Below are 26500 nucleotides of genomic sequence, written 5' to 3'. Positions count from 1 at the left end.
GATACAGAAGACTCCAACTGTTACTACATCATTTTTTATTTATCCCTCCATTTCTGGAGTTTTTGCTTCACGTATTTTGATGGTCTCCCATCAGGTACATTAATATTTATAATTGCTATAGCTTCTTGCAGTATTGAAACTTGTATTCATACGCAGTGTTGTCTCTTGTGAGCAGTTTTTTGATTTGAAGTCTTGATTGGCTGATATTAGTGTTGTCATTCCTGGCTTCTATTGGCTACTGTTTACCAGAAATACCTTTCCCCATCATTTCATTTTCAATTTATTTGTGTTTCTGGGTCTGAAATGATTAGATAAACTGTAGCTGGATCATTTTGGAAGAAAAAATATACTTACCAATGTCTGTATTTTGATTGGAGAGTTTAATTAGACTATATTTAGGATAATTGCTGTTATGGAACCTATTTGTCTTCCTTAGCTCTCCGAATGAAAGTTTTCCTAAATTTCTTTTGTTTTTGTGAAAAACTATTTTGAATCTTTTGACAACGTGTTCATCCCAATAGAATATATCAGCAATTAAAGGGAAAATAAAATATGCCTGAAGCACTAAGACTGTAAATCCATATAAATAGGATTCTTTTCCTGGTGTTGTGAGGCCTCCTCTCATACACACACAGACACACAAAGATGGAAACCCAGTGTCTTTGTACATGGGTACAGAGCGCAAGGGTGAGTTCACTTCCACACACCCAGTGAGTTTCAGTCAGCCCTTCAAATGGTAGAGAGTGGGGCTGAATCCGAGAGCATGCACTGCAAGTCTGTGCCGTGCTCCTCCCTGACTTTGCATGCAGTCTCAAGCTGGCCATCGACACAGCCTTATCTGTAAGGGGAAGATGTCCTCGTAGAGCAACAAAGGCTTGCCAACCCCCCTTGAGCTGCATTCTGTAACCAGAGTGTGTCTGTAGGCACGTGTGTGGCACAGCCTCCTGCCCGGAGTGCTATCATCTTGTGCGTGTCTTTTCCTTTGAATTGCACTGTGGACTTGGATGTGAAGACCCTGCTTCTGTTTGTAAAACGGTTTGAAGAAGGCACAAAGAAAAGAGCTTTCCGTATCTGCTGATTCTTTCCCCAAACGAGCAGGGCGGTCTGGGAGTTGGGAACTCACTCTAGTCTTCCATGTGGACCGCAGACACATGATCGCTTGAGCCATCACTACTGCTTCCCAGCTTCTGTATTGCCAGGGTCGGTACTGAACCCAGATACATCCATACAGGTCGTCATGACTTAACTAATGTCTTTAACGTGCGGCCAGATTTCTGCCCCCTGCTTCAGTTTTTAAGTATCTTCTGTTCCATTTGATCTTTATTTAACTACAGTATCATCACCATAGAAAGAGTGTACAAATATTTGCTTTAAAGAGTATTCAGCTAATGCGTCCTTTTACATTTCATTTTAACATGTTGTTCTAATTCCTCAAATCCAAACTCTCCTGTTCACTATTATTTATTTATTTGAAAGAATCACTGTTATCTTCAATGGCCAATGCTGATTGGCCAAAGCCAGGAGCCAGGCTCTCCATCCAGGTCTTCCATGTGGGTTGCACAGGCCCAAGAACTTGGGCCATCTTCTGCTGTGTTCCTAGGCCACTAGCTGGGAGCCGTACTGACAATGGAATAGCCCAGACACAAGTTAGAAGCCATATGGGTTGCTGATATTGCAGGCAGTGACTTTGGTACTGCACCACAATACTAATACTTTGCTTCTAAGCTTCTAACAGTTTTCTAGATAATATTTAGTTTGAACTGCTGAAAATGGCCAACATTCAAACTTTGTTGTTTATATTAGCACCATTCTATCCAAATACACCTGCCTAGACCTCAGCCCTAAGAGGTTGATTCAAAGTCTGAGATATGTACTTCTAAGAATGTCTGTTGTATGTCAAGGTCTTGCAGCTGATGCTTTACTATCTTACTATTGCCTTTTCCTAAGTGATGCTGTAAGAAAAAACCATGCTGACAATTCCCTGCGTTTTTAAACTTTTTTAAAAAAAATACAGAAATATAAAGGATATGATTCCTTTACATTAGCATGAGATTCTTGTGTGAAGTTAGATCATTATATTGTGATTTTGTAATATAACATTATGACAAATTCGTCCCAAAGCGTGGCGGTCTATTAATAGTTGAGTTTTTTTTTTCTTTCTCTTGATGCATGTGCTTCTAATTGTTATTCACGCATGAGGTTCACTCTGGCTCCATTTTTACTCTGGCTGCTAGAAAACTTCAAGTCAAGCTTTGCAGAAACCTTAGCAGTTTTCTTCCAATAAGCTTTTAAATTAGAAATATTGCTTTTTCTTTTCTTTTACTACTTGAACCAGAAAAAGGAAAATGAGCCCAAGGTGCTTATCGTATTGTAAAGTGTAGCACGTTAAATTGCATCAAATCCTTTGCAGGAGTGTTCTTAGTCCTGGAATCCCCAGGAAATAGAACTAGAGGCCAGGATTAAAATGCAGATTCTTGCTTTGCAGGATATCAAGCCAGGACAGCAAAAGTGATGGGGGAAGAGTGCAGGGAAAGATGAAATATGCAAAACAGTAAAAAGCAGTGCCTTACTGAGCTGACCACAGCTTCATTTTGGGCTTATCACACAGAGTAACCTCACCTGAATAAATGAGTGATATGAATTTTGGAATAAGGCACTGTTACTTCTCCCATTGAGCGGGTCAGGTAAAAATTTTCTTGCTTAAAGAAGAATTGAGGCATATCATTAGCCAGGATATGCAACATGAGACATATCTTTATGGAAAGGTGTGGAAAGAAGACCAGGAGGGAAGAAGGGATGAAGGCACTTTGGGGCATGTTCAACACATGTCGTCTGAATGAAGGTGTCAGCTTGCCATTGGAGTGTCAGTCTCCAGGAGGCATCAGTCAGGTGGTTTCGTGGCTGATGTCTATGAGCAGATAAGATCCGTGCTAAGATGGGAGCAAAGACTAAGGCAGGTCAAGCCCAGCAGCATGTTGAACTATACGGGTGGGGAGTGCATTCAGGGTATGTGATAACGGAAGGGCTATACTGTGAATTTCCTTTATTTGTCACTGAATGGCACCGATGCTGCATGTCCTGCCCATGATTTGTGCTGCTGCACATTTTGGCCTTGGGTCTGTAGTACTGCCTCAGAGTAGCAACAATTATTTTGGCAGGCACACCTTTGTAAGAGAGAGAAGAGGAATCAACATTTGTTTGAGTTTCCGTCATCTGTCAACAGTTGGGACTTGGCAAGTGCTTGTCCTTTATTCTTCCTCAATAACCCTGTGACAGTAGATGTGACGGACAGGCTGAATATCCCTGATCCAAGATGCTTGGGACTTGAAAATGTCTGAAATTTCAGCTTGTTAAAAAAAAAAAAAAACAGGGCCCGTGCGGTGGCGCAAGTGGTTAAAGGTCCTCGCCTTGCACGCCCGGGATCCCATATGGGCGCCGGTTCTAATCCCGGCAGCCCCGCTTCCCTTCCAGCTCCCTGCCTGTGGCCTGGGAAAGCAGTCGAGGACGGCCCAAGGCTTTGGGAACCTGCACCCGCGTGGGAGACCCGGAAGAGGCTCCTGGCTTCGGATCGGCATAGCATCGGCCCGTTGCGCTCACTTGGGGAGTGAACCATCGGACGGAAGATCTTCCTCTCTGTCTCTCCTCTCTGTATATCCGCCTTTCCAATGAAAAATAATAAAAATAAATCTTAAAAAAAAAGGAATATTTGCATTTGCATGATGTGATATCTTGAGGATACGATCCACATAAAAATTCAAAACTCATTTATGCCTCATGTGCACTGTATATAAGGAAGGTGTTATAGTGTGTCTGTGTGTTGACTGTGGCCTCTCACCAGAGGCAAGGTGACAGGATGTTATCATTTGTAGTATTTCAGAGTCTGGATTTGAGAATTTTAGTTGAAAGATGCCTCCTTGTTTTCTTGTCACACACAGAATGTAGGATTCCGTGTTACACAATAATGGGACGTGGGACTGGGATTGGAAACTAAGGTTGTTTGATCCCAAAACCCATGATCTGATTTCCATTTTTTAAAAAGTAGATGTTTTTGTTTATCAGGAAGGGAGAATTACAGAAAGACACACAAAGAGAGGATTTTCCATTTGCTGGCTCTTAATTCAAATGACTTGCAATGGCTGCGCTAGGCCCAGGCCGGACCGTAGAACTCCATCTTAGTCTCCCACATCAGTGCAGGGGCTCAAGCGCTTGAGCCTTTCTTCACTGTTTTCCCCGGTTTGTTGGCAGGCAGTTAGACGGGAAGTAGAGCAGCCAGGACTTTAACCTGTACTCATATGGCATACAAATGTCATAGGCAGCAACTCAATGCCAGCCTCATGTGTTCTGATTTTGAACTATGTGGGACTACTTTCTGACTTTGCACCATGCCCGTGCCCGAGCTGCTGTGATCATTCTGTTTAAAACCCAGCCACCCAGATTGCAGGGAAGGCTCCAGATCCCACTTCTCCCAAGGCAGCATTGCTCTGTAGCTGCCTGGTGGAGAAAACAAAATAGATACCATGAAATTTTATTTTTAGCCTTTCTTGAGAAGCCATTTGAACACTGGCAACTTTTATCTTTCATCTTCACTGATCTTGCAAGTGCCCAGAATAATGAACAGGATACAAATGTTTTCTTCAGGAGGAAACCCCACACTGATAACGATGTAGGACAGAATAGTGTTTTGTGTGTGTGTGTGTGTGTGTGAATGTGATTAAGTGCACCTGCCACTAAATGGAAATGTGAGTTTCAGGGATCGGATAAATCCCACTGAAAATATGTAAAAGTTCCAGGCAGACACATCTAATGATGACACCTTGATGTGGTTTAAATGGACCACAACCTAAATAATGCTATAGCTGAGTTGCTGGACCTGTACTTTTTTTTACTTTGCATAGATTTTCAACATTTCAATGGAATATTTATGCTCTTATGCTGAAATAAAAGAGCACAGCGAAATAAGCTATTACATGGTCCATTAACACTACTTTCAAGTGACTCTATAGCAAAAAATTTCCACAACTTTTACATTTGCAAACAGAACTTTTCAATTAACCACAGACCACTATTCTCAGAATTCAAAGAAAAGTGCAAATGTCACTGAGGTTTTTTTGGGGGGGTGGGGGGATGGGGGATGATGATTGTGGATTTGCTAGGTAGTGAGGAAGAGAGACCTCCCTCATGGGCAACGTTCACTTCAGTTGAAACAAGCCAGGGTTGTTCTGAGCAACCCTGGATGCTCCAAGGAGGCAGTTCTGTGCTGCCCACAGCTTACATGCTATCTATACTGTTTATAGAGTCTGCAGACTTGAGCCCCAAATATACTGAACGTTTCGAAATATGAGGCATTATCTCTTTCTTAGTTACAAGGGAAATATGGCAGGTGGCAAACAGCAAATTCTCTGTGAAATCCAGGCAATTGTCTCCATCAGAAAAGATAACAGAATTAAATTGGATTCATGCTATTTATGAGAGAGATTGTTTCTGCTTTCATCCAAAGGAAGCTGACGGCTCGTTTTCCCCTAAGTGGCCCAACGAGCGACCCAGCTTCCCAAATGGATGCCATGAAAACAGCGTGTGTCATGTCCATCATCCACTTGATTAGGATATTTTCATGTGATTGTCTCCCAGGATGAAACACTCACCCTGTGGTGCTCCCTCACCCCACGTGTTTTTACTTTGCAATCTTATGGCTTATAAATGTTCACTGGTTTGATCTAAGATGAAAGATAAGTATACACTCAAGTGTTCTTGATGTGTGTGAGAAAAAAGTGTGCTCTGCTCCTGAGGTTTGTTCCCATGAACCTCTGCTCCTGAGGTTTGTTCCCATGAGCCTCTGAGCGTAGCTCCTGTTTCCTGGATTTATCACGTGGAACAGAAGGATCCCACACCCAGATTCAGTCAACAGTGCAGGTTTATTTGTGGGCTTTTTTTGTCTGTTTCCAAAGAAGAGTGGAGAGATATTTTTTATTTGCTTTTATTCTTTAAACATATATTCCAGAGGAGTTCTCTTTTACTTTCACTTTGTTTCAGAAATAATTCATCACAGAATTCAGTGTCAGACATTTACAGGGATTCACAAAAATCTCAAATATAAGGTTTGAGGTTGATGGGACAGTCTCCATTCAGTAAATGCAAAATTTTCCAGGCAGCCAGTCGACCCGCCATGCTCAAATTGTTGATTAAATGCCAGTTATGTGAAGTTGATTGGGAGGCTGCACCTTGCAGCAACCCAAATGCTAGGTGACAGCTATACCTAAAAGCTCTCTTTTAGAATACCGGGCATCACTTTCTAGCTGCTGGGATTGCACAGAATTTAGGATTGATATCTGTTTTCCTATACAAGTTTCCATGTGATACTAAAAGAAAGTCAACGCACCCTTTGAGAATACACAGCATGCACTGCTTCCATGTTCAGAATAAGTGTGTCATTCAGAGGTCAACACAGAGAAACCAGTTGAGGCATGTGTATTTGATATAGTGCGTTAGCTCCCAGTTGGGATTGCCAAGACTTGGATCCTGTGTCTGCTCCAGAATCTAGTGTCCTACTAATTATTAATCCAGGAGGTGGCAGATGGTGGCCCGAGTGGCTGGGTCCCTGCCATTCATGGAGAAGACCTGGATGGAGTTTGCTGTTCGTATTTGGGGAATGAACCAGCAGATGGAAGCTCTTTCATCAGTCTGCCTGTGCTTTTTTGAAATAAAAGAAAGCTGAGTGAGTCAGTGTAATGACTTGAATTGTCTGTTGGTTTTTCAACTTACTTTCTCTTTCTTTCTCTTTCTTTCTTCCTTCCTTCCTTCCTTGCTTTCTTTCTTTCTTTCTTTTCTTCCTTCCTTTCTTTCTTTCTTTCTTTCTTTCTTTTCTTTCTTCCTTCCTTTCTCTCTTTCTTTCTTTCTTTCTTTCTTTCTTCCTTCCTTCCTTTCTTTCTTTCTTTCTTTCTTTCTTTCTTTCTTTCTTTCTTTCTTTCTTTCTTTCTTTCTTTCTTTCTTTCTTTCTTTCTTTCTTTCCTTCCTTTCTTTCTTTCTCTCTTTCCTTTCTTTCTTTCTGCCTGCCTGCCTGCCTTTTTCGCCAAACTGCGCTGTCATCTAATGTTGTGAGACTCAGGGAGTTTAAAATGCACACACTCTTTGCCCCTTCAGCTGGCTCCTTTTGGAAGGCAGAGTGGAGTCCGGGTGGGAGAAAGAGAGGCCTTCTAGTTACCCTTGAAAGTGCCTCCCTCTTCTAGAGTCTTAGTTTTAAATTTCCATGAAATTCAAATCACAGCTGCATAAATTTTGCCACTCAATTAACCAAAAAGAATCATTTAGCTACTTCACTATAGATTTTTTTTTAAGTATTTACCTTATCTGCAATAATCTCTTATGAATACCATCTGTTCATCTATGAAAGTATTTGTTAAATACCTCTTTAAAAAGTCATGGACAATTGGAGTGAAAAGATAATATTTTTCCCAAATCTTTTGAAATTTATGTATAGTTCTATCCTATGCATCTTTTTCATGAATTGATTTGAAGAGATAGCAAATGTGTAGATGTCAACAACTTTTTTTCACAAACCAAATAAGCTAATCTTTCACTTCCATTGTCCATAAACCTTCTACAGTACTCATTTATGTGGGAAGCACTCCTCTGAATTTGGAGATCTGAGAGATAACAAATGGAAAAGAATACCTGCTTTTTTAAAGATTTATTTTTATTATTTTCTCATTGGAAAGGCAGATATATAGAGAGGAGAGACAGAGAGGAAGATCTTCCGTCCGATGATTCACTCCCTAAGTGAGCGCAACGGCCAATGCTATGCCAATCCGAAGCCAGGAGCCTCTTCTGGGTCTCCCATGCGGGTGCAGGGTCCCAAATCCTTGGGCTGTCGTGGACTGCTTTCCCGGGCCACAGGCAGGGAGCTGGATGGGAAGCGGGGCTGCCGGGATTAGAACCGGCGCCCATATGGGATCCCGGGCGTGCAAGGTGAGGACCTTAACCTCTTGCGCCACCGCGCCGGGCCCAGAATACCTGCTTTTTAAAAAAGTTATATTTATTGAGTTGTGAGAGATGTACAGACACAGAACAGCACACATACACAGAACTCCCATCTGTTGGTTCACTTCTGTGGAGTGAGGACCCCAGAACACGATCCAGGCCTCCCAAAAGGGTGCAGGAAGGAACCCAGTTATTTGAGCCTTGGTCCCTGCCTTCCAGGATCTGCATTAGCAGGCAGCTGGAGTCAGGAGAGGAATCTGAGCCTTGTTGATATGGGGATGCAAAGGAGATTTAGCAAGCAGGCTAATTTGTAAATGTGAATTGCTGAGCAATAATAAGATCAATTTACCATCACATCCATGGATGTATAGTGGATTCACACAATACAAAAGTTCTTCAAAAGATTTGCAGAAAATGAAATGGAAAGAAAACTTTATTTCAGTGAATTTAAAATTATAAAAAAGGTATTCATCTATTTGAAAACCAGAGTTACACAGAAAGAAGAAGAGACACAGGGAGGTAGAGCTATAGGTTCACACCCCAAATGGCCTTGATGGCCAGGCGGGAGCCAGGAGCTTCTTCTGGATCTCCCCTGTGGGTGTAATAGCTCAAACACTCAGGCCATCGTCTGCTCTCTTACCAGACACATCAGCAGGCAGCCAGATTGGAAGTGGAGCCTTGAACCAGCACCTCACTGGGTTGCCAGCACTGCTGAGGAGGTTATGTACTGTGCCACAGCTCTGGCCCCAAGGCAAGAATCTGAAAACTATGCAAACATGGGGTTTGTGAAGATGCTGTGCATGTCATTTACATGTCAAAATGCACCATCCTGTTTTTCCATGAACTTGTTGAAGCTCTATAACAAAGTTGCCCTCCGTACTTGAGCTTATTATAGTTCAAGTGTAGGAAAGCAATTAACTCAGCAAAGCACTACCCAGCCCATGCTCATAGCAAGCCTGCAGACCAAGTGCCACAGACAGGGGCTCTCAGGACAGGGGCTCTCAGGACAGGGACTGTCATGAACATGGACGGGGCTCTCACAGACAGGGGCTCTGGAAACAAGGAAACGTGGGCCGTGGTTCAGAAGGGTCCTTGAGTGCACTCCTTGAGCATCAAGAGGCTTCTAACCCATCCGTCTGCTCTTTCCTTTTTATTGAGTTTATGAACTTAGCTAATTACCTATTCAATAGCCTCGTCACTCAATTTGAGAACAAAACAGAAGTGTATTGAGATCCGTGGCATCTCAATAGCTTTCTGAGAACCAGTTCCTTTAATGTCATAGCTCCCGTTTCTTCAAAATAAAATTCTAAAAGTGAAGAATAGAGATAATTTCCATTCAACTCTAAGTCACACAAACATATAGGATGATGAGTTTAGAGGGAAATATTTGACCTGTCAAAAAAAGATGTACATGAATAGGATGCGCTAAGAAGGCAGTGTGCCAGAGCGATTTGAATGTGCCCGAGGGTACCAAAAATGAGTAATTTTTCTAGAATATTAAGCCACCATGATATGTCCCAGTCCTCCAAAGCATAGGATTTCCATGATTAAAAAGATCAATTGTGTTTTGTTTGGTTCTTTTCTAGGTGGTTCACCTCTATTGACTCATTTAATTTTCACATGAACACTCTGAGCAGGTGCAACTAACACATCCATCTAGGAGATTAGAAAATAAAGATATGTGAGGGTTAAATTGCAACTAACAGGAAAGACAGGGCAATCTCCATCTGAAAGTCACCGGTAGATCCTCCGTGCTTTCATTTCCTTTTCTGTCCCGTGAATTCTCAGGTCCCAATGTATTTGGAAACATTTGCGTTAAGGTCATTATCATTTTCTGCTCTTTTCACAGTGTTTTTGTTTTCTAAAATATGAGCCATCTCACTTTCCTGTAATCTGTGAATTGTATTATTCTCTTGTGCTTTGTAAATCAAATGAAATCAGATGTGTTTCTGTAAATAGGTAAGGTCATTGGAATGATCCTGTTAAACGGAGAAGCTTCCTGTCACCTATCTGACAGTCACAGTGGGGACACCAGGTTTCCGGGTATCGGCTTTCACGCTGGCCCAGTGGAGAGGGGCAGAGGCAGCCATCTGGCATCTGTAGCTTGGGGGCCACTGTCTTCATCCATCTCTGCAGCCCCACTGGCCAGCCTGAAATGCCACCTGCTAGGTTAATTTCTTGTGGTGTTATGTGCATAGTAAGAGACAGATAAGAGACAGATACTAGCAGGAAACGATACACAGTGTACCACCCGTTCCTCCCGAAAAAAGGATGAAGATTTCTCTATAAGAAATGAGTCTGGGGCCCGGCGCGGTGGCACACTGGTTAAGGTCCTCACCTTGCACGCCCGGGATCCCATATGGGCGCCAGTTCTAATCCCGGCAGCCCTGCTTCCCTTCCAGCTCCCTGCCTGTGACCCGGGAAAGCAGTTGAGGACAGCCCAAAGCTTTGGGAACCTGCACCCGTGTGGGAGACCTGGAAGAGACTCCTGGCTTCGGATTGGCATAGCATCGGCCGTTGCGCTCACTTGGGGAGTGAATCATCGGACAGAAGATCTTCCTCTCTGTCTCTCCTCTCTGTATATCTGCCTTTCCAATAAAAAAATAATAAAAATAAATCTTAAAAAAAAAATGAGTCTGAAATGGAGAACGTGGGGTTTAATTTTTATTTCAGGCCTGTTCCATGCATAAAGAGATGAATTCTGGGTTTTTTTCTAAAGATTCATTTTATTTTTACTGGAAAGTCAGATATACAGAAAGGAGGAGAGACAGAGGAAATCTTCCATCTGTTGATTCACTCCCCAAGCGGCCGCAATGGCCGGACTGAGCTGATCTGAAGCCGGGAGCTCAGAGCCTCTTCTGGGTCTCCCATGTGGGTGCAGGGTCCCAAGACTTTGAGCCGTCCTCAATTGCTTTCCCAGTCCATAAGTAGGGAACGGGATGGGAAGCAGGGCCAGCAGGATTAGAACTGGTGCCAATATGGGATCCTGACGCATGCATGGCAAGGACTTTAGTCGCTAGGCTACTATGAATTCTTAATGCTGGTATATAGAAAGTAAATTTTGTTTACGCAGTGAAAAAGTAAACATGCACATCCCTGGGCATGGGTGGGGAATGGTCAGAAGCAGAAGACAGGTGGGGAATGGGAAGTAGACAATAGGACACCTCAGTACCGCCTCAAGCTGTAGTCAGCATAGAGAGAAGGCACACTTGTCCCAACTTCAGCCTCTTATACGTGGTCAGAAGGGGATGGCTGTCCACATGATGGCTCCATCCCCTCCTCTGCCTACACTGGTGCAGGTTTCAGATGACAGAGATCGATCCTGGGAAGCAGACAGTGTGATGGACATGGAGGGAGTTAGCGCCTCATGAGCTGCGGGGCTGTGGCTTGCAGGCTCCCAGCTCAGTATATCCAGCTGTCTACCTGCCTTAGCCCACATCGGCTCTACAAGCCAGGGAGAGCATCCCAACAGTGACCACCCCGTGACCACCCACCAGGCTTCATGTATGAGACAGGCAGGGAAGGAGGAAAACGACTGTTTTATCACGTGACTGAAGGGCGTTCTTGACCATTTGGACTTAGATGCTATTTGAATTTCAACTTGGAGTCCTGTTGGAGTCAGCACCAAAGCTGGGGAGCAGGTGCAACTCCACAGCCAAGACTGCTCTAGGGTTTGAGCAGAGCTGATAACCCCTGTGACTCCAGAGGAGCAGCTCACAGGTGATATAACAATTCCTTGGGATTGCTCACTGCTATAGATTGTCCAGGGAGACATGGAGAATAGGCATTCCCATCTCCTGGGAGGAAATGAGAGACATGGAAGGGAACAGAAACAATCTGGCTTGAGTCTGGTTTTGTCCATTCTGTCCTGCACATCCCAGGAAGTAAAAAGCAACTTTAGAGCCTTCTGGATCCTCCCCTGGGCCTTTCTTGGGTCAGGCCTCCAGCACTGCTAGGATTGTCCTTTAATTACTGAGAACAAATGTATCCCCTTGCTTTGGGTTTTGTTTGTTTGGAAACAGTTTTTGAAGATGCAAAACCGTTTGGTTCCCATTCAGTTTTCAAAGCTCTGACTCTAAGGAATCCTTCCAGGGAAAGCTCAGTTGGCCGGTTAGTGTCCTGACAGCCTTGCCTGCAGGGGTTGGAAGGATGGAGAAGGTTATGTATTTGCATTTAGTGTCCTCTGGGCCGGAAGGATGGTGGAGGTGCCTGGGGATAGCGGATGCTTATCTTACCATAAGCTCACAGGGCAGAGGCCTTTCTTTTGGGCACATCTAGGGCTGGATGGGCCGGCCTTGTTCAGAGCGTCCAGGTGAGTGGTGGTGTGCACACTGCCGGGAGTGCCTCATGCAGAACATACCAAGTGCTGGGCCTGGCGCTTGGCTGGAGAAGGACTGGTGCTGAGAACCATCCCCTCCTCCACTTCACCCAGGGCAGCTATGTAAGTTTAAACACAGTTTTCTTCCTACAAGCAGGAGTCTTCCCTCTTTGAGTTTTGTCTTTTAAAAGCCCTAGAGCTGCTATCGAGGTCACTACTTTGGAAATCAGAAATGAATAGATTTGGATCTGGCTTTTCACACACCAGTTCTGTGATTTTTATGTCTTTGGACTACAGTGTTCTCGTGTGTAAAGTGAGTTGTTGGTGCTGATGAAGCTTTGAGGATTCAATATGTTAATAACAATCCCTCCATCTTTTAAAAAGGCTTTCTTTCTTCTCTTGGTTTCCCTGATGCTGTGTTGCTGAAGGTGCAAGCTGAAGACTGCACCACCTTGACTGACAACAGAGCAAGGGGTGCCTTGTGTGGATTAGGCCTTACGTGTTTCTGGAGGCTGGTGAGGCTGCCTCTCTTGCATCTTGTGGGTTGCAGAGGAAGAAGGCATGGGGTAGGGAAGAGCAGCTGCAACCTGGACTCTGAAGCAGAACTGGAGACCACAGGCCAGGCAAGACACTGTGGTCTCCATCTCCTGGGGCTGAGGTTCCCGTGCACACACAGGATGTGCAACATGGAAGGTGGAGTCGCAGATGTGCGTAAGCCTGGTTTTGAGCCAGTGTACCAGGATGAAGCCTGATCAGCGATGATTCGATGCTACACTTTACTATTTATTCCTTCTCTGTCTGCTTTTTATGCCATCTCCATAGGTGATGGTGTTGTGCCGGATTTGAGATCCCCAGAAAATCATCGAGTTTGAAGTTGGTGCTAACGCATAAAGGGCAGTTTATTCAGGCTAACCTAGGTCTCCCAGCCCAGGAGGGCTCGGGGGAGGAGCAGCTGCAGCCAAGGCAGGAAGAGCAGGAACAGCAGAAACAGCAGGGACAGCAGGGAAGGAAAAAGGAGGGAGCAAGGTTCAACAGCACAAGGTTCTTATCCATCTCAGGCCAATTCCCTATAATTATACAGTCCTGATTGGTCAGTTTAACTGTTAACTTTCAAAAAGAGAAAGTTGACAGGCTTCTATTGGTGGGTTTGAAGCAAGCAACTTTCAAAAAGTACAAACTGATGGGCTATAAGGCAGTGAATCTTATCTAATACCAGAGACCTCCTTCCTGAGGAGCGGTCTGCCTACGTGACCTGCCAAGTGTCCTGCCGGTGTCACGTAGGCTGCCAGGCCTGGAGTTCACACAGCCCCTAGCAAAGCAAGTAAGGCAGAAATCACAAAAGGCAGAAAACATCTAGGTTCTTCATTGGCCATACCTGCCACCTGTGCCAATGACTCACTATCTTTCCAGCTTTACCTTCCACTTTCCACGAGTGCTGTTGATGTGCTGCAGGCATGAAAGTCTTGCGAGCAGCGTCTCCCCCACACCACTGACAGATGCAGGTAATCCATCATGCACTGAGCGTAAGGGCTCATAACCTTTAAGAGCAGCCCATCCCAGTACCACCCAGTCACAATTTGCCACCCGGGTTGAGAATTTTATTTGGCATCCCAAGAGAAATAGGCAGAATGCGCTGGGATGGAACTGTATGGGGACAAACAGAAATATTTAGCAAATGGACTATTGAGGTGGAGAAAAATGGAAGAGTTGGCTTAGGCAAAAACTGTGAGATTGATTAATGAAAGCTTCAGTGTGCATTGTGAATTCACACATGCACAAGCACATTCATTCACACGCACACACATTCACATGCACAAGGATTTGAAAGTATACTTAGGGATTTGAAAATGTTGATAGAATGATAATGCCCAAGGGATGCCTCTTTCTTTATGTTCCTTGATATGACTTGGTCCTCAGTTTGAGGATCTCAGTTGGAGGAACTCATCAACCACCAGGAGACGTCTCCAAGAATGGTAGTACTGGGGATGAGTAGTCAGCTTGAACACATATGATGATGAGGAACCTTGTACAAGGCCCCATGATGTTTCATCATGAGACCTGAAAGCTTTCATCAAGTATATGATGGATTTGAAGAGATAGGAAGAAACTTGTGCTGGAGACCAACTCGGGCTGGTGGGAATAATTCAGGTGTGCTCAACAAAGAACAGCCTCCAAGTTGCAGCAAGTGGTGGTTTCTATGGCACTTGTAGTGTCAGTTATTCTTGTCAAAGACATAGCACGATGATGGCATTCTGTGTGCCAACAGCCTGGCTCTGCTTCCTGGCGCTGGCTTCCTGTTACACGTGATCCTGGGAGGCAGCGGTGGTAGTCCAGCTGGTTGCATCCTTGCTGGTGTCTGGCTTCAGCCCAGCCCCATCCAGTCTGTTTTTAGTAGTTGGGGAATAAACCAAGGTTAAAGTTCTCTCTCTCTCTCTTTCTGTCTAAGAAATAAATGATAAGACTTCATAAAAAAAGATGTGTGAGTTTAGACTTCTATGGGAGTTTGGGTGAGACAAATTGTCTCTCTCAAATGTTGCAGGATGTTAGGTTTCTAATTTCCAATGAAATCACCATGATCTGGGGTAAACCTGAACTTTGCTTCATTTGCCATCAGTTTGCATTAATCTCACTTAACCAGCTGGTCTCCAAGGAGCCCTGAGTATTTTTGTGATTCTATAGCATGCTGTGCATCAAAGGAGGCAGCGTGCGTAGTGGAAAAGACCATGAACTCCTCAACTGGAGTATAACGCCAAGCTCTGGCAATTTCCTCTGTTTCTCAACTGTCAGATCGGGTTGACAACGGTATTTGCTCCTGCAGTTTTGGAAAGATTAATGGATACGTGGATAAGCGGACAAACAGCACTTATCTGTTTGTTATTGTTGACAAACTTAGGAGTTGTTTGGTAAATAGATGTTTACAGAAGCGGAGAAAAATGAAACAGTTCAAAAAGCAAGTATTTTATTGTTTTTACTTTTGCATTATTCATCTTCCAAACAGATCGACTTTTAGCCAGCACTGATTAGAAATCAGGACATAAGTAAATGAGCATGGAGGATGCATAATTCTCAAAACATTTGTGTGGTGTTGAAGTCCATACTTTGAGTAATGCAGAATAACAGTATGAATGTGTAGCAAGTAATAAATGAGTATGAAAGAATAGTAATGAATGAATAAGTACGAATAGAAATTGGTTTGCTGGGCCCGGCGTGGTGACCTAGCGGCTGAAGTCCTTGCCTTGAACACGCTGGGATCCCATATGGGCGCCGGTTCTAATCCCAGCAGCTCCACTTCCCTCCATCTCTGCTTGTGGCCTGGGAAAGCAGTGGAGGACGGCCCAAAGCCTTGGGACCCTGCACCTGTGTGGGAGACCTGGAAGAGCTCCTGGCTCTTGGCTTTGGGTTGCCTCAGCACCGGCTGTTGCAGTCACCTGGGGAGTAAACCAGCGGACAGAAGATCTTCCTCTCTGTGTATCTGACTTTGCAACAAAAATGAAATAAATTTTAAAAGAAAAAAAGAAATTGGTTTGCTAAAGCTCGTGTGTACCACCACATGCACTTAACATTTTTAAGTGGATACATTAATCTTGGGGGTAAAATACAGTGAATTTTGCTAAATGAATTTACATGATCATGTCCATCCCAATTCAAGGGACAAATCATTTTAATTCCTTGAGAGAATTCCTTTTTGTCTGCTCTCAGTGAATTCCCACCCCCCAGAGGATAACTCTGTTTGAAATTCTGTTATTATAGACTAAGTGTGATTTTTAAAGTTTATATCTTATAGTACAAGAGTACTTCAAAATATTCATGGGAAAATGGATAGAAAGTTTACTTTGGTGCAAAAATTTTGAAACTTCTGTATACTTTTTCAGAACATGCATGGTTTCTGAACATTCAGACTTATTGTCACACAATTAAAACAACAGATTTTCTCCCATAACTTTTTTAAGCATTGTTTATTTTTATTGGAAAGGCACATAGGATTTACAGGGAGAAAGAGAGACAAAGCTCTTTCATCCACTGGTTCACTCCCCAAACCGCCACAACGGCCGGAGCTGAGTCTACTGAAGCCAGGATCCAGGAGTGTTTTCCAGGTGTCCCAGGTGGGTGCAGGGTCCCAAGGGATTGGGTCAGCATCTATTGCTTTTCCAGGCCAAAAACAGGGAGCTGGAAGGGAAGTAGAGCAGCCGGGATGTGAACTGGCACCCACGTGGGATCCCTGCGCTTGCAAAATAGGAATTTAGCCCTTGAGCCATTGTGCCAGACTCTCCTCCATGAATTTTTAAGGCCCTTTGTGTCTCACTTTACCTGGATGCTATGGTTTTGAATTTCACTTTTTGTGTATCAATCAGCATTTTAAAATCCAGTATCATTTTTTATATACATGTGCTGTAATATGTGTGTCAGCATTAATGGAACTTAGATTGTTTTGAATTTTGGACCATTATGCATAATGCTCCTATAAACTTTCTGGTACAATCTTTTTGTTTACCTGAACTGTTTGTTTTTCTTGGCTAAAGATTTAGGAGAAAGATTTCTGTAGTGTGAATAGACACAAATTTAACTTTACGTGAAACTACCAAATGGTTTTCCAAAGTAGTTGTACCAATTTGCAGTCACCCCGTGGAGCTATTTTTTGTTTCATGTGATATTAGCATTCACAGTATGAGATGATACTTAATTATTTTAACTTTCATCTCCCTGGCAACAAATGATGTTGAATACCTTTATATCTATATCTATATCTATATCTATATCTATATCTATATCTATATCTATATCTATATCTATATCTATATCTAAATCATATGTATGCTAATAGATATGTATGATATGCCTAATCAAGTATTTTTCCCTGAGAAAGATTGTGTTTACTTTTTGTTATTGATTTGTTGTAGCTATGATAAATTCTGGACATAGCATCCCATATCAGATCTGTGTACTGCAAGTGCTTTCTTCCCCCAGGTGATGCGTTACCTGTTTTCCTAAAAGTCTCTTTTATCAGTGGAAAATTCTGCCTTTTATGAAATCTGATTTATTGATATTTTGAATGTTGAATGCATTTTGCCTGCTAGGAAATCTGGATGCGCTTTTCATTGCAGAAGCTCTGTGTTTTAACTTTTAACTTTCAATGTATAAGTAAAGTCATTTATTACTCGTTGGGAGGTAGAACTGATATTCACTCGTTCTGTCATGTATTTATTCAGTTGCTCAGGCACCACTGTTGGCACAGCAATGAAGGCACCTCTTGGAAAGGCGACATTCACACCATCATGCCTGCTTTGAGTCCCAACCCCAGCTCCAGTTCTGCTTTTTGCTACCACACACCCTTGGCGGGAGCAGATGCTAGCTCACGTGGTTGGGTTCCTGACAATTGCATGGGGTCTTGCATGGGATTTCCAGCTCCTGGCTTCAGCCTCACTCAGATTTGCAATGCTGTAGGCGTTTGGAAAGTGAACCAGCAGATAGAAGAGATATGTCAGTCTCTCTGCCAATGAAGAAAATGAAAAGCGAAATAAGGTTTTCTTTTCCCATTGAACTTCTTTGGCATATTTTATGACTTAATTGACCCTTTTGTGTGTGAAGGACCCTCTGGTTTGTCCCAGAAATGTGAGTCGTCCATCTCTGTGCCTGTGTGACGCGCATGCTCTTCTGGTCCCATTAACCTTTAGTGTAAATCTGGACAACAACAAATGCAAGTCCTTAGTTTTTAAATCATTTTGATCTTTTCAAATTCTTAGGGATCTATGCAAATTCTGGAAAGAAGTCTATTGCTATTTCAAGGTGTTTGCATTGACTCTGTAGGAGAATGGCTCTCTTAACTGTGTTGGTTCTTTCAGTTCATGAATATGATTGTATACATCGCTGAATCTGTTTAGTTTCTCCCTTGGTTTTCATTCTTATGTATGCTTTGTTAAGTCTATCCGTGTGTTTTAAAAGATTTGATTGTTTTTATTGGAAAGGTAGATTTAACGAGAGAAGCAGAGACAGAGAGGAAGCTCTTCTGTCCGCTGGTTCACTCCCCAGATGGCTGCAATGGGCGGAGCTGAGCTGATTCAAAGCCAGAGCTGGGAGCTTCTTCAAGGTCTCCCATGCAGGTGCAGGGTGCCAAGGCTTTTTCAGGTCACAAACTGGGAGCTGAAAGGGAAGTGGAGAAGCTGGGACATGAACCAGTGTCCCATATGGGATCCTAGCACATGCAAGGTGAGAACTTCAGCCACTAGGCTACTGCGCCAGACTCAAGTCTGTCTTTTTTTTTTTTAATATGTTTTTTATACTATTATAATTGTCTTAGTAGACTTTATTGTAAGGATGCAATTGACTTTTTCTATTGTCCTAGTCTTTTGAGACCTAAGTGTGTACAATTAACTTATTCTGGCACTTTGTAGAACGCTTCAGGATATTTAATATAAACCATATTTTCTGTGAAAGCAAGTAGTTTTACTTCTGTATTTCCAATCTCCCTGCCCTCTAGTTCCTTTCCTGCCTAGAATCAGCAGAACACTGCTGAGTGAGCATGATAAGAATGACATTATTCACATTTTTGGGATTCATGTTGGACATTATTAACATTTTTGGGAAACTTCACTGTTACGGGTGGATTTTTCACAGATGTTCTTTATCAAGTTAAGAAAGTTGTCTTCAGGTTTGCTGAGAGTTTTGATCATTAATTGGTCATATGTTCTGGATCTAACAATATTCTGTTTTTCTTTAAAGAGTAATTTATTTACTTGAAAGACAAAATTATAGAGCGAGGGAAGGGGGGGGAAGGAAAGAGAGAGAGAGAGAATATTTTATCTGCTGATTCTATTCCCAAATGACCAGAGCAGCTGGAATTAAGTCTGGTGAAGTCAGAAGCCTGAAACACCACCGTGTACATGACATGGTGCTAGAGAACCAAGCATGTAGGCCATTTTCTGCTATTTCCCAAGGCAGTAGATGCACAGCCGAGACCTGGGACTTGACCTGACGTCATGCAGAATGCTGATGTCCCAAGTGATGGTTGAATGCGTTGTGCCACAATGCCAGCCTTTTCCCTGGGATTGTTGTTCATTTATGTTTTAAGTCTTTTATAATTCTTCTGATTTATTGACAACTCAGTTGGTTTATTTAAAAAAAAAAAACTTCATGAATGTAATGATTTGAACTTTAGTAAAATTTTTGAGTGGTTGAGCCTGTCCTTGATTTTGGTTCACCTCCTGTATGCACTTGAAAAACTGTTTATTCTGTATCCATGCTTGAGCTGACACTTGCTGCTTTCCAGGGTTTAGAAGTTAGAATTAGAGAGACCTGAGATTTAACATGGGATGTGGGTATTTCAAGTGACGCCTTAACTGGCACCCAAATGCCTACCCCGGGTCAATGTTTTCATGGCATGTCTTTTCCCATCCTTTTACTTCCAATCTGTTCCTGTACACTGTGCATCTTTATGAGTCAGTGGATGTTTGATTCTTACGTTTTATTCCTTCTGACAAGTCTGGTCTTTGGATACTTTATCCAGTTATCTGTCATGCAGCCCTTCATCTGATTCAATTTAATACTGTCATTTTGCTGCTAATTTTCTATTTGTTTTGTTTCCTAGTTGTCTTTTTTTTTTTAAAAAAAAAGATTTATTTATTTTTACTGCAAAGTCAGATATACAGAGAGGAGGAGAGACAGAGAGGAAGATTTTCCGTCTGCTGATTCACTCCCTAAGCGGCTGCCATGGCCAGAACTGAGCCAATCCAAAGCTAGGAGCCAGGAGTTTCTTCTAGGTCTCCCACATGGGTACAGGGTCCCAAGGCTTTGGGCTGTCTTCAACTGCTTTCTCAGGCAGTGGGACTGCTGGGATTAGAACCAGCACCCATATGGGATCCTGCTGCGGGCAAGGCAAGGATTTTAGTAGCTAGGCTATGGTAGTGGAGTAGAGGAAATCTTCCATCTGTTGATTCACTCCCTTAGCAACCACAACGGCCGGAGCTGTGCTGACCTGAAGCCAGGAGGCAGGAGATTTTTCTGGGGTGCAGGGTCCCAAGGTTTTGAGCTGTGCTCGACTGCTTTCCCAGGCCACAAGCAGAGAGCTGAATGCAAATAGGGCCACTGAAATTAGAACCGGTGCCCACATGCGATCCTAGCGCATGCAAGGTGAGGGCTTTAGCCACTATACTACACTGGGCCCCTCTTATATACTGTTTATCTTTGGGTTTATTTAGTAGATGTTCTAAGGAATTTCAATATAAATTCCTAACTCATCACTGTCTATTTAAAGTTAGTATTGTATGAGTTTATATAACACAATGTTTTACCAATATTATTGTTTTACCCATCCAGGTTCTACTATCAACCTTCAAATAAATTAGACGAATTTTAAAGGATAGATATGCCACATTTTGACATCTGTGAGAGTTTTCCATTTTTTTCTGTGAATCTCAGTTTAGATCCATGTCGATTTCTTCCGCCCAGAGAATGATAGGTAGCATTTTGACAGTGTGGATTAGCTGGCAGACAAATTATTCTCTTAGCTTTGTGTTTGTTCAGACTGTTTTCCCTCAATCTGGCATTTGGAGATGATTTTGGGTGGTGATGGGGTTCTGAACTTGTGAGCTCTATTCTTCCTTTTGCTCTTCTTTCTGCCACTTTCTTCTCCTGGAGCAGTGCCAGGCTCTTCTCTCTCCTCCCAGGACAATTCCTTAGCCAATCCTTCGTACCGCAGGCTAACGATGCACCTGTCTCACTTCCTACGTCACCAAGACCCCCGCTGATCACACTGCCAGTCACCCTTCTGTCTCATGGCTCTGGTCACTTCCAGGGTAGCACCTTCCCAGCGTTCCTCATGCCTTTTCTGTGCTGGCCTTTCCCTGATTAGCTCAATGAAAAAACACATTCTATCTCCTGTGTTCTTGGCGCTCAGCGAGATACCTGGCACTGCCATAAAAGCACAGGGATGTTTCTCTACCGTGGAATGGATGCCACCGCAGTCCCAGGGACGTCCAGCTTTCCTAGACTTGAAAAGACACGATGAGCAGTCACATGCTGTGAAATACGCCAGGACCATCTGTTTTACAAACACAGCGCTAGGAAACATAAATACAGAAGTGATGCATCTTCAAGATGTGCTTCCAGAGCCTCCGAGTTCGAGGCCATTGCCTCTCCAGCTCTCACCACATTTGCTTCATTCCCCTCCACCCCCAGAGGCTTTGAATGGCCTGCTTTGCCCAGCTGCCACGTGTACTATGCCTTCTCTCTGCAACTGGACTGTGCCAGCACCTTGCAGTCCGGGGCTGTGTTTCCACACGCAGACTGTCAGCTGATTCTGCAGAAGCGCCCTTCAGGTCTGCAAAGGCTGTAGGTGATGCTTTCACCTGACATTGTGCTGAAAGCGAATCAGAGAGTTAGCATTTCTGATTTAATAATGAGATTTTCTAGTTCTCTAAGGACCAAGGGGCCGTGTAATTCCAAAGTAATTAGGATTGCAACCGAGCATTCAGGAAGCAGCAAGTTCCCACTAAGGACACTGTTGTGGGTGGGGGAGGCCTGTCCTGGCCCTTCTCTACCTCTCTGCTTGTTTATACGCATTGCCTTTCCAGTTTATGAGCCCTGGAGTTTGCATCGCAATGAAGTGCACGTATCCCCTGCCCACGCGTCTCTGGCTGCAGAACACCAGTGCCATAACAGAAAGCAGCAGGGCAGAATTTTTTCTTAAAGATTTGTTGGTGTTCTTTTTTAAAAAAGCCTATTTTTTGCACATAAATATTTATGCCTGTTGCCAGGTTGAAGCTCCGTTTATTAGAAAGCAACCTTTGATTAGTCTGGGGTCTGAATTGGTTCCTATCAATTGCATTTACCATTTATTATGGTAAGATTGATGGGGACCCTGGAGGGAGGAAAGCCTGCAGCTCGTTTTCATAGTCTGAATCCATTCCTAAAAGCAGAGAACGGTTCAGCCCTGGAGAACGTCCACACTGGCTGGGATGACTTACGGCCTCCGGCTTTGGGGAACTCGGGCATCTTGCCAAACCATGCATACCTGTGAGACACGAACGCAGTGTAGGCATTGCTCTCCTTGATGGGATAGCATTTTAAAGATACGGTACTGTTCTGACACATTCACGGTTCTGCAAGGCATAGGAGTCAGTGGGACAGTTCTCGATGTGGGAGCATGTGGAGGGCTGAGGATCTGAAATTTTTTGCATGCTTTCAGGGTTTATCCAATGCATACAGTTGAATAGGAACTTGTGCTTGGGAATGAGTGTGGTACCTGCATGCAGGAGGCTACAGCCGCATTCCACAGGCTGAGAGTCATTGCTGCAGGAGACAGAGCTTCCACAGCTGTCTGTTTCCATCTCTGCACCTGCTGTGTCTAGAGCATTTAGAAACCCTTAGTTTGCGTCTTAAAAAGATTCTAAATGTGTGTGCCTGCATTGTTTCTTTTATTTACTCTTGGTTGGACAGTTAAGTTCCTTCAGTGCCATTTTCATTTTTATTTAATGTTATTTTATTTATCTGGGAAGCTGACAGAGAGAAGGAGTGAGCATGAGCATACTCCAGAAAGGCCTGCAACAGCTGGCATTGGGCGAGGCTAAAGTTGGAAGCTGGAAGCTCAGTGGCAATCGCCCTTGCAGGTGACAAGGAATCCAGGATCCAGGAGTCTGCATTTAGCAAGAATCTGGAATCAGCAGCAGACTTGGGAATCAAATCCTGGCCCATCAATGTGGGGTTGTAGACATTCCCACTCACATTTTAGTTATGAGGGCAATGCCTGCCTACTCAGTGCCAAGTAGTTCAACTATAACAAAAGAAAACAAACAGTAAGTTAATTTGCTTAGTGGCCAATAGATGTTTACAGGGTATTTTAAATAAGTTTATGAACTGTACATTGACCTGCAGAACTCCTAACTTCAGGGAGTTATTATTATTCATATTGTGGACATGAGAGTAATCCTGGTCACGCTGGGAGATCCAGGAGGCAGAACTCACTGTCTGTGATGTAATGTGAAGGTGACTCCACTTTTCTCCTTGTCTATTTCTCTTGGACAACAATCATGGTAGGTTTCACCAATTCCCATTTACTTTGATGCATTCAGGAGTCTTTTGCTCATTTATACATACGTGATCATCTCCATTTAAAAAGAAACAAAGATTTATTTATTTTTATTGGAAAGGCAGATCGGATTTTTACAGAGAGAAGGAGAGGCAGAGACAAGGATCTGATTCACTCACCAGAGGGCTGCAACAACTATTGGATGCTCAGCTGGAACAGAGCCTACTGGAGTCAAGAGCCAGGAGCTATACCCATGTGGGTTCAGGGTTGCAAGGCTTTGGTCTATCCTCTGCTACTTTCCCAGACTGCAAGCAGGGAACTGAGTGGGAAGCTAGGATATGAACTGGCACTCATTTGGATCCCAGCGCTTGCAAGCTGAGGATTTAGCCACTGAAACCATCATTCCAGGCCGTATCTCCAATTTCTTAGCGAACCCAGAACAGAGCAAAACCTGTGAAGTATCTCCACATCGCATTGAAGGCGGTTTTCCTCCTCTACTGGTTTGAGTTCTGCCTGGGGCTGCCTGCTTGCTCCAGGCTGAGGGAGCAGAGTCTTGTCTGCCTCGCACTTCTGCTTTCCTTCCTCGACTTCAGTAGTTGACTTTGATTCCTCTATGGCTGAGGACTGAGAAGGTTAGAAAGGTGAGAGAAATGCAAGGTGTCATGATAAACACTTCACCATGCTATCATACGTGCTCTTGAACTTGGCAGGAGGACTATGAACATCTACACACTGAGCTACAGGCTTCTGTGACCTGTCTGCAGAGATCTCGCTGTCCCCAGCTTCAGGCAGCCTTCCTGAGTGGTGTCTGTGACATGGTCAGGTCCAGTATCAAACGTGGGAATCTTGACAAATTCTGAGAACATTGGCCATGCCCAACCATGCCACTCCTGTCTTAGCTATTTTGGGGGTGGATAGTGAGCCCTTTGGATCTTGCTGGTGTTGGAAAAGGTGGCAGGCTGTCTCCAGGTGTAAGAAGGCACTCCATTTGCTCTCCCTGTAACTCCTTGGACCCTGGACTGGGGTGATGGAGGACTCGACAACCTCACATGGTAGAGGGGAGGCGGTGCTTACAGTATAAGCAAACCTCTTTCTTAACAAAGCTGAGACTTCATTCTTTCTCACTTCTCTGATTTCATTTGCAGACCAGCAGTGAAAGGTCAGTTCAGGTTGGACATTTGATGCTGCCCAGTTCTGTTAGCCGCTTGGTGTAATGTGGATGTCATTGTCGTTGGTGTCTCAGAATTGCACAAGATCATTTGCCATGTGATAAGTGGTCTCTGCTACTTGCTTTATCTCCATCAGTCCTCCTGATGGAGTCCTCCTTCCCGACATAATAAGGCACAGAAATCTAGAGAGGTCAAACTATTCCTGCAAAATCACCCAGGAAGTGGACTGTAAAGCTCTTCCAATGTTTATCTTTAGAAGAAGAGAGAATAACTTTGTCCATTAGCAATAAAACACTATGCATCCATCAGAGAGAAATGTTGCAGTTGCTTAATGTCTTAGCTTTTGCAATGGCAAAACATAGAATTTTGTGACAAAACTGTTAACAGCAGTTCTCACTTGCTAAGCATTTTCTTGTCTCTTATTGAATCACTTCCTAAAACCATACTGGGATGTGGGCAGCCTTGTCCTCACCACCTTCAGGCATGGAAGGTGTGACCTCCCGTACATATCTCAGAATCAGGATGAGTTCTTTCGTGGGTCTGTCTGGGCTGTGTAAATGTTTCAAGTTATTTTACGAAACTACTTTCTCATACACGTTTGCAAAACAGTCGGTAATGTAAAACAATCAAGATTTTACTAAACCCCTTGAGAGCGAATAGTGTCTTACTCATCGGGAATCCTTGAAGATTTGCACCAAGTAGATTCTGTGTTAATGAACTAATTAGGCAGACCAACAAATGAATAAGTAAATTTTTTTTTCCAATTCTCTGGTGGAAAGTAAAACTTGATATGAACCAAACTGATATATGGGAGTCTACATTCTATAAGATGACAGAGAGGAGAGGAGCCTCAGTGGATGATGTCTGAAGTTGAATTTCTAATTCTGCCATTGGAATAAAATAGGAAACGAATTGCACGAGAGTTTGTGGCAGCAGTTTCAATTCATGTCAGCATTACTTGTCTACCTGTCTTAGGGGGGGAAAGGTAGCTATCGTCCTTGTTGGAATGATAAAAATGTCCAGACACATTTTATCTCCTCTCAAAGAAGTGGGTTTTAATAGTTCCCACCATCCAGCATGGAATGAGTAACTTCTCACATTTTCAGATTCACTCTTCTGTTGCTTTAGCTATTGATTGGCTCTGGAAGAAGGGACTGAAGTGTTGTTGATGTGGTAACAAGGAGGCCTCTCAAATTCTGTGCCCCTGAGCTTTGGGGGGAGATGGATACGCAGGTGGATGGTGCTGATCAAGTGTGTGTTTTCCACAGGTCTGAGGCGCAATTACAGATGTACCATCTGCAGTGTCTCCCTCAACTCCATAGAACAGTACCATGCCCATCTGAAGGGGTCCAAACACCAGACCAAGTAAGTGCTTGCTTGCTCTCACTCCTCCATCCTTTCGGGTATACAATCAAAGGTTAGGGATTTTGTTGATTTCAACATAAGCAGGTGGAACTGATGCTTCTTTCTCTCCAGCATTTACTTGTATTTCTGCTGTTCAGCCTTCAGGAAGAATTCTGTGAATAGTGGCTTTGCCCTCTGAGGGGGACAACTAATGGGAGTTTGATTGTTGTATTTTCTTGCATTTTTTTTTCAAGGAAATTTTAGAACCGTCTGTGAGTTGGAGAAAGCTTTTACATCCCTCCTGTTTTCAAAATTACAGTACGAGCCTTGTGTGGAAGATGTGCTAGATAGTGGTGTTGCAAAGTCAACTTCAACCCGTGTCTTCTGCCACTTTCCCTTTCTGAATGAATATTGTGATTATTATAGCAATTTAGCAAGCATGCTGGGACATTAAGCTCAAACAGAAACAAAAGTAAATACAAATTTTTTCATGATTTTAAATTGGAAAAGGTTAACCAGTCATGATTTCATCTATCTTTATACATCTCTTTAAAAAATATCACCAACATTAGCTTTATGAGCATGTTAGAGGCAGCTGCTAGGACTGCTAATAAAATGCTAATAAGATAAGAAAAAAAAAACCCAAGGATGGCTCAAAAAGATGTAATTTTCATG

The 26500-nt window shown here is 43.3% G+C and overlaps 1 protein-coding gene across 1 annotated transcript in view; it reads left to right on the top strand.

Annotated features, from left to right (window-relative positions):
- The window catches only part of ZMAT4 (zinc finger matrin-type 4), a 244525-nt gene extending 218675 nt beyond the window's left edge, over window positions 1-25850 (top strand). The window contains exon 5 of the mRNA XM_040994238.1: window positions 25750-25850. Within this exon, the coding sequence (XP_040850172.1) occupies window positions 25750-25850 (101 nt within the window). The remainder of the gene's footprint in view (window positions 1-25749) is intronic.
- The last annotated feature ends 650 nt before the right edge of the window (window positions 25851-26500 follow it).

The sequence above is a fragment of the Ochotona curzoniae genome, unplaced genomic scaffold (assembly GCF_017591425.1).
Source record: "Ochotona curzoniae isolate NIBS_2020 unplaced genomic scaffold, NIBS_Ocur_1.0 contig_899, whole genome shotgun sequence".
Taxonomy (NCBI): domain Eukaryota; kingdom Metazoa; phylum Chordata; class Mammalia; order Lagomorpha; family Ochotonidae; genus Ochotona; species Ochotona curzoniae.
Note: the sequence above shows the minus strand (reverse complement) of the source record. Positions and strands in the feature narration are given on the sequence as shown.